General features: G+C 37.0%; 1 protein-coding gene across 2 annotated transcripts in view; it reads left to right on the top strand.

Moving 5' to 3' along the window:
* The window catches only part of Slk (STE20 like kinase), a 48,750-nt gene extending 32,840 nt beyond the window's left edge, over positions 1 to 15,910 (top strand). Inside the window, exons 13-19 of one of the 2 annotated variants that reach the window (XM_042689613.1) lie at positions 1,171 to 1,263; positions 9,508 to 9,637; positions 10,838 to 10,962; positions 12,129 to 12,317; positions 12,808 to 12,933; positions 13,764 to 13,877; positions 15,378 to 15,910. In XM_042689613.1, coding sequence (XP_042545547.1) covers positions 1,171 to 1,263; positions 9,508 to 9,637; positions 10,838 to 10,962; positions 12,129 to 12,317; positions 12,808 to 12,933; positions 13,764 to 13,877; positions 15,378 to 15,524 — 924 coding nt within the window. In that variant the 3' untranslated portion in view covers positions 15,525 to 15,910. The remainder of the gene's footprint in view (positions 1 to 1,170; positions 1,264 to 9,507; positions 9,638 to 10,837; positions 10,963 to 12,128; positions 12,318 to 12,807; positions 12,934 to 13,763; positions 13,878 to 15,377) is intronic. The other variant, XM_042689614.1, reaches the window with a different exon arrangement.

Here is a 15,910-nt window from a genome sequence, read left to right as displayed (position 1 = left end):
TGTTACAGGTAAGTATATGACTTAGTACTAAACAAGTAAGTCTGTAGTTAGACGTAGGAAAGTTTTAACTAGTGAACATGTTTGAGATTATGATATGCATATTTTAAATAATTTTGTTATGTATTTTTTTTCTTATTGCTAAACTTCTTGCATTTGGGGAGTCTCTTCCTTTTATTGGTGATTTGGTTTCCTGAGGAATTACTGATGGAAAAATTTGAATACAATGTTAAACCATAATCAGTCTCTCTCTTGGACTATCACTGGCATGTGGTGATTTGGTTTCTTTTGGTGCTTCTCCTTGTAAACGTGATTGTTTTTCATAGCTGGATTTATTGGTAGGTTTGGAATTCATTTAGGGTTTTGAAATAATTAATAGAAGGAACTTTATATACTTTTATAATATACATTGGTGCAATAAATCATAGTTTAATAAACTTTGATTAGTTCTTTTACTGATTTAAAAGTTGTCAACAAAGGAGAATGTTATTCTGATTCAACAAAAAGTGACCCCAGTGTCTTTTTTGTCACACTCTATAAAATGGTGTGTTTTATGGGAAAAATTTTTTTTTGGCCTGTTTCACAACAGACCAAAATCTTGAACTCTGGGCCTGGGAGCTCAAGGTGAGCCACAGTGCCACTTCCTCTCCTTTGTATATTCTAAGACTTATTACCCCCCTCACTCCCGTTTTAAAATACCTGGTCTCACTAAGTAGATTCCATTTAGAGTATTTCTTTGTCAGTTAAAAAAGTTAACATTTTTTTGAATGGCATTAGCTTGTCTTTATGTTCAGCATTTCAACCAATGTCAGTAGATTTGTTTTTAGTTTTATGATCTTTTGAAAAAGTCAGCTGAGTTTATCAAAACCTTTAGTTTGGTGTTAGTGCTGCAGGTAATTCTGCACTGATTATATTTGGACTTTTGAGAGAAAAATGACTTATAAGTATAACTGAGCAACCTGTCAACCTTTATATGCTATAACAATCCTTTCTGTGCTGAGATTAAGCATGCTCTGTCTGCCTCTTCTTTTTCATCAAACTAACACTTTGGCTGATGCATGTCAGAGGGACCTTTTTACCTTTAATATTTCACTTAAAGCTTGTCTGCTCACGTAAATGCTTGCTGTGGAGAAAGTATTATTTCCCCACCTCCTGCATGCTTGTATACTGTAGGTTGCAAATGAAGTGGAAAAAGCACCCAAAGAGCTGAAAAAAGAGCTCATGAAACGCAAGAAAGAGGAGCTTGCACAAAGCCAGCATGCTCAGGTAACAGAGCAGCTTAATGCTACTAAAAACAGAAAGCAGCATTTTCTCACAGCTCAGTGAACCAGGGGTGAAAAAGCAGATTTTAACTAATTATTATATGACGTTGAACTTCTATCCGTAGATTCCCAGGATCTTCTTATTATCATACTAATTCACACTGTTGGTGGCATTAAGTTGAAGATATGAAAGCAATGGTTAGAAAACTGACTCTAGATGAAAGAAATAAAATACTGTTAATGTAGAATCTATTTAATCTAATGAGGAAGCTTAGTATTTTAAGTGGCAGTGCCAATGCTTGATAACAGATGGCACAGAATATTGGAGGGTGAGTGTATAATGTTATGCTTAGGAAAAGAATGTGTATGAGGAAGTCATTGTTTCTATATTTCCCCTCCCTTCCCTTCTCTCTTTTCTGTCAGACTGGGGCTTGAATTTAGGGCCTCTGTCTTGCTGTTGCTCAGGAATTTTTGTTTTTTTTTTTTGCTCACGATTGGGGCTCTACCACTTGAGCCACAGCTCCACTTCTTGACTTTTGATCATTAATTGGAGATAAAAATCTCTTGGGGGCTAGGACGGTGGCTAACCGGTAGAGTACTTGCCTTGTATGAATGAGGCACTGGATTCGATTCCTCAGCACCACATAAGCAGAAAAAGCCAGAAGTGGCGCTGTGGCTCAAGTGGTAGAGCACTAGCCTTGAGCTGAAGAGCTGAAGGACAGCACTCAGGCCCAGAGTTCAAGCCCCACAATCGACCAAAAAAAAAAAAATCTCTTGGATTTGTCTGCCTGGGCAGGCTTTGAACTGCAACCCTCAGATCTTCTTGGTAGCTAGGATTATAGGTTTGAATTATCTGCACTAGGCCACTGCTTTTGTTTTTGTTTTTGGTTCAGAATCCAGCCGTTCAGAGAATAGACTGTATTTTTACCTACATGCTATTACATGAAGAAACTTGATTGTGAATTATGTAAGGCTTTAACATAAAATGGGTAAATTCTTCATGAAACTAGACAAGTATAATTTTCTAGCACGATTTCATAAACCTTTATAAGGATTTTTATAGTAAAAGTAAAATTTTAAATTACCTTTACATTCAGCCTGGAGGCAAAGATGGAAGAATAAGTCTTATTTTTAGTTACATATGTCAATAAAAGGAAGAGATGTGAATTATATGTTATTGACGCTTGGATTACTTTTATGGTATGATTTTTTTTTTTTTGGTCGGCCATGGGGCTTGAACTCTGGGCCTGGGCGCTGTCCCTCAGCTCTTCAGCTCAAGGTGAACGCTCTACCACTTGAGCTACAGCGCCACTTCCGGTTTTTTGGTGGTTTATTGGAGATAGGAGTCTGACGGTCTCTCCTGCCCAGGCTGGCTTTGAACCGCGATCCTCAGATCTCAGCCTCCTGAGTAGCTAGGATTACAGGCGTGAGCCACCAGCGCCCGGCTTATGGTATGATTTTATGTGACTTTTGAAAAGTAGTTCCAGGCTGGGAGCTGGTGGCTCACACCTGCAAAAGCAGCTACTTAGGCTGAGATCTGAGGATCAAAGTTCAAAACCAGCCCAGGACAAATAGAAAGACTTACCTCCACATAACCAGCAAAAACCTACAAGTAATGGTATGGCTTACGTGATAGCGTGGCAGCTTTGAGCCACAAAGCCAAAGTAAAGCTTAGAACGCTGAGTTCAAGCCTCACTACTGGCATACACCCACACAAAAAATAGAGTTACAAAACTTTGGATTTTGTAGAGCCATAAATAGAAATAGACACAACAAAACACCTAGATTGCCATTAAACTTTTTATTTCTTACTTTTTGTCAAGTCATGGTATTTTAAGACTGCTATTTACTTGTTGCTGTTTCAGAGGAGGGGGGAATATTTCTAAGACTATAAAAAATAAGGAGAACATCGTCTTGGAATTTAAAAATTTAAAGCTAGCTTATCGGAATAAAATTAGTCTGCCTTTTTGCCTTTTTTTGTTTTTGTCAGTTGTAAGGCTTGAACTTACAGTCTGGGAACTGTCTCTGAAATCTTTTGCTCAAGGCTAGCACTCTACCACTTTGAGCCACAATGCTACTGGACTATTCCCGCCCCAGCTGGCTTTGAACTGATTCTCAGATCTCAGCCTCCTGAGTAGCTAGGATTACAGGCATGAGCTACCAGTAGCGCCTGGCTAGTTTGCCTTTCTTTTTTTTTTCTTTCTATGAGCCAGTAAAACATTTCATCCTGGTGTGATGATTACTAGTTTAAGGTGATGGTATCAAACACAGTGCTACTATGTTTTTGACTTATGACTGTCTTCTTTAAAACATAGTCAATGCTTGACCTGGTTGTACTTACTTTCAGAACAAACATTACCCCCATCTTAGATATGAGGGACCAAGCACAGTAAGGTTGAGTGACTCTCCAAGGTCACATATCTGGTCGTGGTAAAGCCAAGATCTTCATCTAGACAAGTTTATTCCTTGTTTGTTTCATCAACTGAACCACCGAATATCACATCATACAGCCTTTCGTATTTCAGCAACCACTTTGTGCTTCATCTAAACTCTCATTCACTTGACTCCATGGTTATTGGTCATTTCTTGTGAACAGAGTGAAGAGGAAGTCCTTGCTGCTCACACATCTACTTTTGGTTAACGTGGATTTCAAACTAGATAATGAACAATAGTTTTACCTTATAACAGAATGTAGAACTTCTTAGTTGCAGAAGATGTACTATATAAACTTTATAGAATTGAAATAGAAATTTAGTATTGAAAATTAGGTGATTCTGTGCTTCATTAAGTCTGTGTTGGTGTTTTTACATATAGTTTTGTGGGCTGGCCTACACTTTCCATGTAGGGCTGAAAGTAACAGTAAATTCCTTCTGTAAATTTAATGAGTTTAGCATCTGACATTTCAAAAACATTTTATTCATGTAATAAATTTACTAAGACTTAATAACTATATAGTCTGATATATTATGATAAATTAAGACTTAATAACTTTATAGTATACTTACATTTTTTTGTGTAACATTCCTGGATCTTGAACTCAGGATTGTAGTATGGTGTCTTACTTAGCTTTTTAGCTTGTGTGGTTCTCTACCACTTGAGTCACAGCTCCATGTCCAGATTTTTGGTGGTTAATTGGAGATAAGGGTCTCATGGACTTTCCTGCCAGGCTGGATTTAGACCATGATCTTCAGATCTTACCCTCCTGAGTATCCAGGACTACAGATGTGAGCCACTGGTTTTACTTTAGACATTTTTGACAATTTATAAGTCAAATCATGGAGCTAGAACACACTTGATACTCCATGTAGGGATTTTCAGATTGTTCTCTCAGGTGCTCTTCCAAGTCAGACTGATCTTTGGCCTGCTTTTAATGAAAGGCCGCTGGTTTTTGCCTGTTTTATTAACAGATTTTTTTGGTGAATTTTGTTGTTGGTTGTGGGGCTTGATCTCAGGGGCCCAGGCACTATCTCTGAGCTCTTTTGCTCAAAGCTAGCACTCTGCCACTTTGAGCCCCACAGCTCTACTTCCGGTTTTTGAATAGTTAATTGAAGATAAGAGTTTCACGGGACTTCTGTCCAGGCTGGCTTTGAACCTTGATCCTTAGATCTCAGCCTCCTGAGTAGCTAGGATTATAGGCATAAACCATCAGTGCTTAGCTTGGTGGGAATTTTCGTTATTAAAAAAAACAAACAAAAACAAAAACCTACCCCAAACAATAGCAATACATTAGAATTTGTAAGCCACTAAGCTAGTCCAAATTTTAATTCTACAGATGAGAAGAGGCTTCTGTGTTCATTGAGTTGACTCATGGCTCAAGAAATATAACATTTGTGTAATTCTTTCTATTTATAAAAAGTCGTTCAGATATGTTCTTACTGGGAGGTGCATTGTATTCTGATTCACAGGGTGTTGCTCAGGTCATGATTCAGTCTTTTCAGTTGTCATCTTGTGCAGTCTTCAACGCCCAAATGCAGGACGTAAGTCCTGCATGCCTATGGGAAGGTGCCTTTTCCTGTTTTACCTGCTCTTTGTGTGACTCACATGTGCCTTTTCATTGTTCACTTCATTTGCTAAAATCCAGATGCTTGATAGATAATTTCAGTACCAATGAGAGTGGTAGCAGTCTGACACGATTTATAGCAGAGTGTACTTCAAAAATTGTTCACATGCCATTCTCACTGCAACCATCTTCTTAAAAGGATGGGCATACATATTTTCAGGAAGAATTAGTCACAGAAGACTTAAATGATGGATCTAAAAGTTAAGAGATTAATGGTAGAACTGGAACTAGAACACTTTGAATGTAGTGTTCTTTTTTTCTATCTACTCAAGCACAAATTCTAATTGGAGATTTTTTATCTTCTTAAAAGTAAAATATCTTCCTCGTAGTACTTTGTAAGCTTTGCACATGTGAGAAGTTTGAATGCTGTGATTAGATACTTATCTTTGTGTGGAGTGACATTTTGATTGCATCTGAGTTTAAATTTAATAGATGTTCTAAACTCTGGATATGGTCAGAAAAGCCATGGCAGAAATAGTGATTTAACTCTAGTCTCTATTTATTCAAATTGCCAATAATGAATAGAGTTGCTACTCTTGTTTTGTAGTCCTAAGTCTGGAATTCCAGGCTGTATTCTTTTTCCCAGTTTCACAGAGAGGAGTAGCTCATCTAACATTGTAATTTTTGTTTGTGATGTGTGATATATACAATTGGAGTAGGTATACTACAGCTTGACTTCAGACATTTTATTATTATTATTATTGGCAAATATTTGACACTTTTTGCTGTCTTCTAAAAGTAAAAGCACTAGCTTTGTATGAAAGAGAAAAGAATTAATTATCATTGCTTTTCTGATTATTACCATTTTTGACTAAATCTTTTGATTTGAAATGATCAAATTTCTAAGGGTTTTTTAGATTCCAAAGTTGTAGTTTTAATGCCTTCTAGTTATTTAAAATTCCTTATCAGAATTTGAATTTGTAATTTTAAAGGGCACTGATTGTATAATTTATGTGCCTGTTTTTTTTTTTGTCATATTGAGGTTTGAACTTTAGAGCCTCTCACTGTTGGTTGGCTTGGTTGCTTATAGATAGTGCCATACTACCTGACTTTTTTGCTGGTTATTTTGAAGTTTTGCCAACTTTTCTGTTTGGGCTGGCTTTGAACCTTGATCCTCTGATCTCAGCATCTGAGTTGATAGGATTATAGGCATGAGCCACCTGTGTTTGGGTGTTTCTATTCTTTAAAACTACTTTGGCTTTAATATTTTCAATTCCTTTGCTGTTTCCTTTATTTGTTACTGCTAGTAGTAAAACTCATTTCCTATCTTTTTATGTGAAATGTCATTTGTTTAATCTTTTTCGAATGTAAGATTTCTCATATTTTCTGTAAGTTCTTTAAAAATAATTTTTAATCTTTAGTTATATGAAGGTGTTTCAATTCAATCTCAGTTTATGAGAATAGTACATCTTGATCAATGTCATTCATTATTCTCCCCTGGTAATTTCTAATTATATATTCTCCTGTGAATGAATTCTACGTGGCTTTTGAAGTTAAGAAATTTAATCAATACTCAATAATATTAAAATTTCATTTCTTTTGAGATAATGAAATATATTAATGTTTATGTAAGGATCCTTTTCAGGTAATTTTTAGATTTAAGATTGAAACTTCTGGGTAGTATTCCTGACTACAGTAGTATTCAGAGCCCGTCTATTCAGCTGTGAGGCATCTAGGTTCTTTGGGGCCACTTCCATATGTTGGGTTTATAACTTCCTACCTTGACTTTGGCCTGCTGATCCTGTTTTCACTTTCTGGATCAGTACAGCACTAGTATCACCTCTGTGTATCCATCGTAGCCATGCTTCACCCTTTATGTGTTACCGTCTTCAGGGCACATTACTATAAGTCATTGTAAGGCATGGTTTCTTCAGCTTTGAGTTTTCTGTGGTTCACTTTTGACCTTTTAAGTGCGATACTAAGGAAAGGGGCTGAAAGCTCAAGATTATTAATACTTGCTACCAAAAGCATGGAAGTTCCTTGGAATTGAAACTGCCTTTTATTTTAATAAACTGACCTGGTATAAAGCCCAATAGTTATTTGAGTGCCTAATGAAGGTTTTCTTTGAACTTAATTGTATAAGCTAAACAAAAACATAGCAATATGACAAAACTTGCACAAATGAATAATTATATATTTAACTTTAGAACCATGGCTTATACTTCAGTTTTTCATTTGCACATATTTATTGATTTCAGTCTAAATTTTTGCATTTGATTTCTGAGTCTAAATATAAAATTTGGATAAATGCTATTTAAGTTTGATCCATTGTTTCTGTCTATGTAAACATTAAAAAATCCTTTATGCAAATCAATGATAAAATGTTTTACAAAAATCCATTTACTATATCTTCAGGTTGTAAGTTTACTCGACAAGTTTGCATATAGAAATTTTAGAATTAAAAGAGGAGCAAATTTTGTTACAAATATTTATTGTAGGCAGTAGAGATGCTTTAAGAACTATTATAAGTGCTTAAAAGATAATCATATAGATTAGTATTTAGTAAAATGCAAAAGCCCTTACTAGTTTTGAATTTAAATATTAACCGACATTCTATGACTGTGATTAAATTAATAGGTAAAGTGGGTAATTGTATTTTTTTAGAGATAATTTACTTTTTTTTCTTTCTACTATAGTATATCTACTATTGTATTTATGCTAGAATACAAATGGTGATGCCAGTGAAGTAGCATCACTTGACTCCATGTTACGGCCCTGACAGCCTGGAATCTTGACAGGCAGGAATCTTGAGGAACTCTTGTTAGACCCCGAGTGCACGGGAAGGTCAGGCTGGTGTGATTGGGACTTTACCAGATCCCACCCAAGGCCAAAGAAAGAATAGCTCTAAAATAGATTTGTTCTCTTGGATGTGCGAGAGAAAGGATTATAGCTGAAATACCCTTTTCAGTCCTGAATTCTAAGTCCAAGGTAGAACTGATCTGTATATCCCTTGAGAGCGAATCACCACTTCTTTCCTCCCAAGAAAGGAATGGAGATCTAAATGTACTATTTTTAAAAAGTACAAATTTGGTAGGTCATATATCTCAATAAATGTTCGTTGATTAAATTAGTAGGTTCTAGACATGTTAGTAGAATTTCTTGATTTGTAGATGTATAACATGAGTCACTTTCCTAGTCTAGTTTACATTTCTTTTTTCTTTTTTTTGTTCGGCCGTGGTGCTTGAACTCTGGGCCTGGGCGCTGTCCCTCAGCTCTTCAGCTCAAGGCGAGCGCTCTACCACTTGAGCTACAGTGCCACTTCTGGTTTTCTGGTGGTTTTTATTGGAGATAGGAGTCTCACGGTCTCTCCTGCCTGGGCTGGCTTTGAACCACGATCCTCAGATCTCAGCCTCCTGAGTAGCTAGGATTACAGGCGTGAGCCACCAGCACCCGGCTTAGTTTACATTTCTTTAGTTTACATTATTTTTCATTAAGACTTTAAATCTGTTATTCTTTTTAGGCTCAGGCTGTTGCTATAAACACTGTCTTTCTCTATTAGTGCAGTGATAATATTTCTTTCCTTACTCTGGGTTTCTTAGAAAAATAGAGTTTAAAATTCTAATGATTGATTTTGCTTATTAGCTGTTTATTACCTTTCTAGAGGGTTTCTCTCATGCCTTCTTGTTCTAGTCACACTATAGCGAACAGTCAGTTTTAAAAAGCTGTAAATTTAATTGTGCCCCAAAACTACTAATGTATTATTACAGAATTTTAATTTTGAATGGGATACTAACTTTTTTGTGTATATTATTCTTAATAGTAAATTTAGAATATTGTACATTCTAATACTTACCTAGAGTTGAATTAAATGACTAATACATTTACACCATATCCATACTATATAATTTGGTGATTTTCTTTTTTTTTTTTTTATCTTTTGCTTTTATTTATTTATTTATTTTTTAAATTTTATTTTATTTTATTTGAGAACATACTGTACAGAGGGGTTACAATTACATGGGCAGGAAATTTGGTGATTTTCAAATCCAGCTAACTTTATAAACTTCATTTAGAAATGTTAACCACAGAGGATGTAGCTCAGTGACAGTGTGGTTGGCCTCATGTAAAATCCCAGCACCTGGCGGGAAGGAGAGAATCTTGTTAAACTACTAATACACAGGCATATTTAATTCAGTAAATAGATACTTAACTCAGTAAATACTAATTGATGGTTAACTGTGTCTCTAGGAACAAGAATTTGTTCAGAAGCAGCAACAAGAATTAGATGGCTCTCTGAAAAAGATCATCCAACAACAGAAGGCAGAATTGGCCAATATTGAAAGAGAATGCCTGAATAACAAACAACAGCTCATGAGAGGTACATGAAATTCCACAGCGAGTGTGGGTGTGGAACATAAAGTGGTACCTCAGGAACATTGCTGAGATACACCTTAGAAAGGATTTGGTGCCAATGTTTTTTTGTTTTTTTTTTGTCAGTCATGAGGCTTGAACGCTGGGCTTGGGCGCTGTCCATGAGCTCTTCAGCTCAAGGCGACCGCTCTACCGCCACAGCGCCACTTCTGGTTTTCTAGTGGTTTATTGGAGATAAGATTCTCATGGAGTTTCCTGCCCAGGCTGGCTTTGAACCGTGATCCTCAGATCTCAGCCTCCTGAGTAGCTAGGATTACAGGAGTGAGCCACTGGCACCTGTGATACACCATAGAAAGTATTTGAATGCTTTCCTCTGGCACAGTGGAAAAGAGAAAGTTAAAGAAACTTGGGGTATATAAGAGAATTTTTTTGGGGGGGGGGTCGTCCTGGGGGCTTGAACTCTGAGCCTAGGCACTGTTCCTGAGTTCTTTTTGCTCACAGTGTCACTTCCAGCTTTTTCTGTGATTAATTGAAGTTAGAGTCTCATGGACTTTCCTGCTTAGGCTGGCTTTGAACTGCAATCCTCAGATCTTAGCCTCCTGAGTAGCTACATTTAGGCATGAACCATGGCACCTGGCAAGAGAAAAAAAAATTTTAACTAGAAGATATGATATATATACACATATGTATATATATATATATATATGTATGTTCCCTTTATAATGGGAAAAGTAATTATAAACGTACTTAAAATAAGACAGGGATATTTTAGTGGTAGAATGTGTGCTTCACATATATGAAGGCCTGGATTTGGTTTTTTGCTCTGCAGCAGAATGAAAAAGGAATTAAAACTACTGTTTCTATCTAGATAATGTTAGAAATGTATTTATATAATTTTGTCTACTCTCTACATTACACTAAATGGCTGCATGATAGAATAGAATTTTAAGTGCTTAATCCCCCTAACAAATTTGCTTAGTTTTTTTTTTTTCTTTTCAAGATGACTACATGGAATTTTGGTGTTCTTGGTAGGACATTTCTTAGTTTGTAGACCTTAAAACGTATTTTACACTAGTAATATTTTATTTATAGCTCAGAATGTCAGTTTATAAGTTAGTGTAGTATTTTACTTTTTTCAAATACTGAACCTGGGAGCAATATGCATTTAAAAGGGTCAAATGACATTTTGAAAATTACTTTTTTGTAGCTCGAGAAGCTGCGATTTGGGAACTTGAAGAACGACACTTACAAGAAAAACACCAGCTGCTTAAACAGCAACTTAAAGATCAGTATTTCATGCAGAGACATCAGCTACTCAAGCGCCATGAGAAGGTTAGTGAAGGGAAAGTATCTTCACTTTTGGTCTTCTTTTTTATTTGGAGGGGGGGGATTGGTTGTGGGATTTGAACTCTGAGCCTGGGTGCTGTCCCTCAGCTCTTCAGCTCAAGGCTAGCGCTCTACCACTTGAGCCACAGCACCACTTACAGTTTTCTGAGTGGTTTATTGGAGTCAAGAGTCTCACAGACTTTCCTGCCCGGGCTGGCTTTGAACTGCAATCCTCAGATCTCAGCCTGCTGAGTAGCTAGGATTACAGGAGTGGGCCACCAGTGCCCGACACTTTGGTTCATTTAAGTATGTGTTTTTGAAGTTTGTTTTTCTTAGATATGAATTTTGGTTTCCTAACTTTCATCGAAAATTTGTTAGATGAAGTTTGGAGTAATTATGTCTTTTTTTTTTTTTTTCCCAGTCCTGGGCCTTGAACGCAGGGCCTGGGCACTGTCCCTGAGCTTCTCTGTGCTCAAGGTTAGCACTCTACCCCTTGAGCCACAGCGCCACTTCTGGCTTTTTCTGTTTATGTGGTACTGAGGAATTGAACTCTAGGCTTCATGCATGCTAGGCAAGCACTCTACCACTAAGCCACATTCCCAGCATATAAGGTTGTAGACCTTATATTCTAAAATCTTCATTTCATTTTGTATCTCAAACGTAGCGATTTTGGCTCCATTGTGATTCAGATATCTAAAAATGTGGATTTCCTATGCTTACTAAAAGACTTTTCATTGTAAGACCCATGTCAGGAATGGCTTTTCTTTTCTTTTTTTTTTTCTTTCTTTCTTTTTTTTTTTTTTTGGGGTCCAGTTGTGGGGCCTGAATTCTGGGCCTGGGTGCTGTCCCTCAGCTCTTCAGCTCAAGGCCAGTGCTCTACCACTTGAGCCACAGCGCCACTTCCGGCTTTTTTCTTTTTGCTTATGTGGTGCTGAGGAATCGAACCCAGGGCCTCATGCATACAAGGCAAGCGCTCTACCACTGAGCCACCTTCCCAGCCCAAGGCTTTGCTTTTCTTAAAAAATTTTTTTTCTCTAATGTTTTTCTGGTCACTATGCAACAGGAGAGATATTATCTGTGAGAAATAATGTCAAATGACATCTTCAACAACATATGTGTGTTTTGAGTATTTAATATATCTACACTACTGGATTCTGTTGAAAAATTTTTAGGAAACAGAACAAATGCAGCGTTATAATCAAAGACTTATTGAGGAATTGAAAAACAGACAGACTCAAGAAAGAGCAAGACTGCCCAAGATCCAGCGCAGCGAGGCCAAGACTCGAATGGCTATGTTTAAGAAAAGTTTGAGAATTAACTCAACGGCCACACCAGATCAGGACCGTGACAAAATTAAGCAGGTAAAGTTTGAATGGTCTTTAAAAATGTCACATAATTTTGGCCATAAACATTTAGTGCCACTTTGTGATTGCTGATTATTCGCTCTAATTCTTAGGTTGGGGGTTAGATAACATGGCATGTTATTTTCTCAGAGTGGTGGTCAGTGAAGACCTCCCTTCCCTGCCCCACAACAGATCTTGGGCCCTTGGAAAGAGAGGACTTGGACAGTATTTTCAGTCCGAATATGTCTTCACTGTGATACTTAAAAAGCAGTCAGAGATTAAAAAATTAACTGAGATCATTAAGCCCTTAAGAGGATTAAGATTTTTAATCAGACTTATTCCTGCTTTCCCTCTTGTCCAAGTCTTGGTGTAAACTCCATCTTTGAGTTATACCATATTATTAGTTTTGGCTTTAATATATTGCATTTTCAATTTTGTTAAATGTCCTTTAGAATATGTAGATAAAAACAAGGATATTAATCATAATTGCTTTTGTTGTTGTTTACAGTTTGCTGCACAAGAAGAGAAGAGGCAGAAAAATGAGAGATTAGCTCAGCATCAAAAACATGAAAATCAAATGCGGGATCTTCAGTTGCAGTGTGAGGCCAATGTGCGAGAACTGCATCAGCTGCAGGTTAGTCCAGGGGCCACACAAGCAGAACTCTAGTAGTCAAGCAGCTCTTGTGGCTGGTGTGGTGAAAGTAAAAGCTCACCAAAGTGCAACGAATGTTATTTAGGAAAACACTGGAACTTAAAAGTTACGGTTCCTGTATGGACAAATAGGATCAGTTTAGTGTCATAGGCACTTGTTTATATTTCATAAAACTATTATTAATTACAAACATGAAGCTAAATTATAAATTAAGAAACAGTTTTTTTAAAGTATGGAGTATGATTTTTAAAAAGATTTTGCAAGAGAAGAGTTTTCAAAATGATGAGAGCAGTCTTGTCAGATTCTGGATCTAAAGTTTGTTTTCCATTCAAAAGAACTGAGTTGATTTTTTTCTAGATTTGTGAAAAAAGTGATAAGTTCACAGAAGTTTTTCTCCTAAGACATATAGAAGTTACTTTAGAGAGGGTTGTTTTTGGATCTCACTTGGAACGTGTGGACCATTGTATATCCCTAAAATATTAAAAGTTCAGAGTAGTAAAGACAGTATAGATACTCTATACATTTACTTCATATACATGAATAGAAGGAGTAGTTTTAATTCTACATCCTGGTGCAAACCGGTAAGAAGGAAAAGAAAAGCCCTTAGAATTCTAAGTTCTTTTTGATGTGACCTGTTGTTAACAGATCTAGCTTTTAAACATACAGTCATGAGAAATTACTTCTTTTATAATTCTTGGTGCTTGGCTCTTAAAGTACACTTTGGACTTCAATAATAGCTTGATTGAAAAACAAATGTCTGTTAAAAATTGCCTAGTTGAGATGAAATTTTTTAAGCCAAACTTCATTTTCAGAATGAAAAGTGCCACCTGTTGGTTGAGCATGAGACTCAGAAACTCAAGGAGTTAGATGAGGAACACAGCCAAGAACTGAAGGAGTGGAGAGAGAAATTGAGACCTAGGAAGAAGGTAATTATATATATATATATTTATTTATTTATTTGTTGGTTCTGGGGCTTGAACTCAGGGCCTGGGTACTGTCCCCAAGCTTTTCATTCAAGGCCAGTGCTCTGCCACTTTGAGCAATAGCATTACTAAGAAGGTAATTTTAAAAGTTTTACTTAAAGCATTGTGTTTGAAGGCTTGAAGGTGTGTTCCAGTGGTAAGAGTGTGTGCTTTGCAAGCATGAGGTCTTGAGTTCAAATCCAGTTGCTCTCTCCTGTCCCCCCAAAAAGAGAAGTGTCATTAAAAAAATTCTCTACTCAGATGGCTTTTGTGGCAGTGCTCTTCACACGCCTTTGTGCCATTTTTTCCAGCTTTCTCCATTGGCCTTCCTTTCCTATCCTGCCTATCAAATTATTACCATTCCTTCCTGGCTAAAGCTCAAGCTTCTCTTTTGAGAAGTTTTCCTGTGTTCTTCCATGTTTTCCCTATGTTTTATTTGGATTTCAAAGTAACAGTTGACAACCTGATCACAGTTATTGATAACTGTCTTAGTCCATGCAGGCCTCTGTAACAAAATAATGTAAACTAAAGCTGGAATGCCAAGATCAGAAAGCCAGTATGCTCAGGTTCTGCCCAGGTCCTTCTTCTGGGGTGCAGACTGCTGGCTTCATGCTGTGTCCTCACATAAAGGAGGGGAAGAACTCTCGACTTCCTTACAAGGGCACTAATGTGGGCTGGGAAGGTGGCTCAGTGGTAGAGTGCTTGCCTTGCAGGCATGAGGCCCTGGGTTCGATTCCTCAGCACCACATAAGCAGAAAAAGCCAAAAGTGGTGCTGTGACTCAAGTGGTAGAGTGCTAGCCTTGAGCAAAAGAAGCTCAGGGACAGCAGTGCTCAGGCCCTGAGTTCAAGCCCCAGGACAGACCAAAAAAAAAGAAAGTGCACTAATGCTATTCAGAGTGCCCCACCCTCATGACTTAATTCTCTGTCAAAGGCCTAACCTACCAATACCATCACATTCAGGATATTTAGATATTTATCAAACACATTATTTTTGCTTTGTATTAAAGGGTAGATAAAGATGCATGTGGTTTAGATCTTACCTTCACACAGCCTACAGTCCAGTATGGAAGAAAAATATGCACCTTGATAACTAAGACAAATGAAGAAGTGATAAGGGCCGTATGGGTGAGATACGGTCAGTAAAAGGTGTCTTCTACTGGAATACATCATGATCACATTTAATCTTCACACAGTATATTGACAAGGGACCTGGTTATTGCCTCTATTTTACAGCAGAGGACTTAAAAGTTTCATTACTTGACCTAAGTTTTCCATGTGTGTGACTAGCAGTCTTGAACCTGAAAGCTGTGCAGATCTTACGATCTTCACTGCTGAGGCACGTCTTCCTTTTGATAGCATGTGAGAAAGGGTTTCCGGCCCGTAGTTTTATCTTGGCTATCAGAATAGATTCTGCACAATATAATGTCAATGTTTAACAATTTCTTTGTCTCTTCTTTTTAAAGACATTGGAGGAAGAGTTTGCCAGGAAACTGCAGGAACAAGAAGTGTTCTTTAAAATGACTGGAGAGTCAGAATGCCTTAATCCATCCACACAGAGCCGGATTTCCAAATTCTATCCAATTCCTAGCTTGCACTCCACTGGATCATAACAATGGGAAGCATTTTGTGGTTGGATTTGGCTTTTTTTTTTTTTTTTTAAGTATGTCATTCTATTCTCTTCATCTTCTGCCACAGTTATATCACTCACAAAGACAATCACCTGCTTCACCTTCTAGGTGTGTTTTTGTTTTTATTTTTGTTTCTGTTTTGGTGTTTTCAGCAAAGATGAAGGGAAAATGAATGAAGACAGATGCTAGGCCATGCTGGCAGAGTAGCATCTTGCAGTAATTCCCTAAGGTGATTTTGTATATTAACCTTAAATATTGTATTCTTTAGACACTGTTACCGAAAAACTGTTAAGAGGAATAACATTTAAAGTTATTTTTAAAAACAACCTGTTACATCATTAAGAATTAATAAATATCTTTTTACCAGA

The sequence above is a fragment of the Dipodomys spectabilis genome, unplaced genomic scaffold (genome assembly GCF_019054845.1).
Source record: "Dipodomys spectabilis isolate Male_0828 unplaced genomic scaffold, ASM1905484v1 ptg000125l, whole genome shotgun sequence".
Classification (NCBI taxonomy): Eukaryota; Metazoa; Chordata; class Mammalia; order Rodentia; family Heteromyidae; genus Dipodomys; species Dipodomys spectabilis.
The sequence above is the reverse complement of the archived record's forward strand: the minus strand, read 5'-3'. Positions and strand labels throughout refer to the sequence as shown.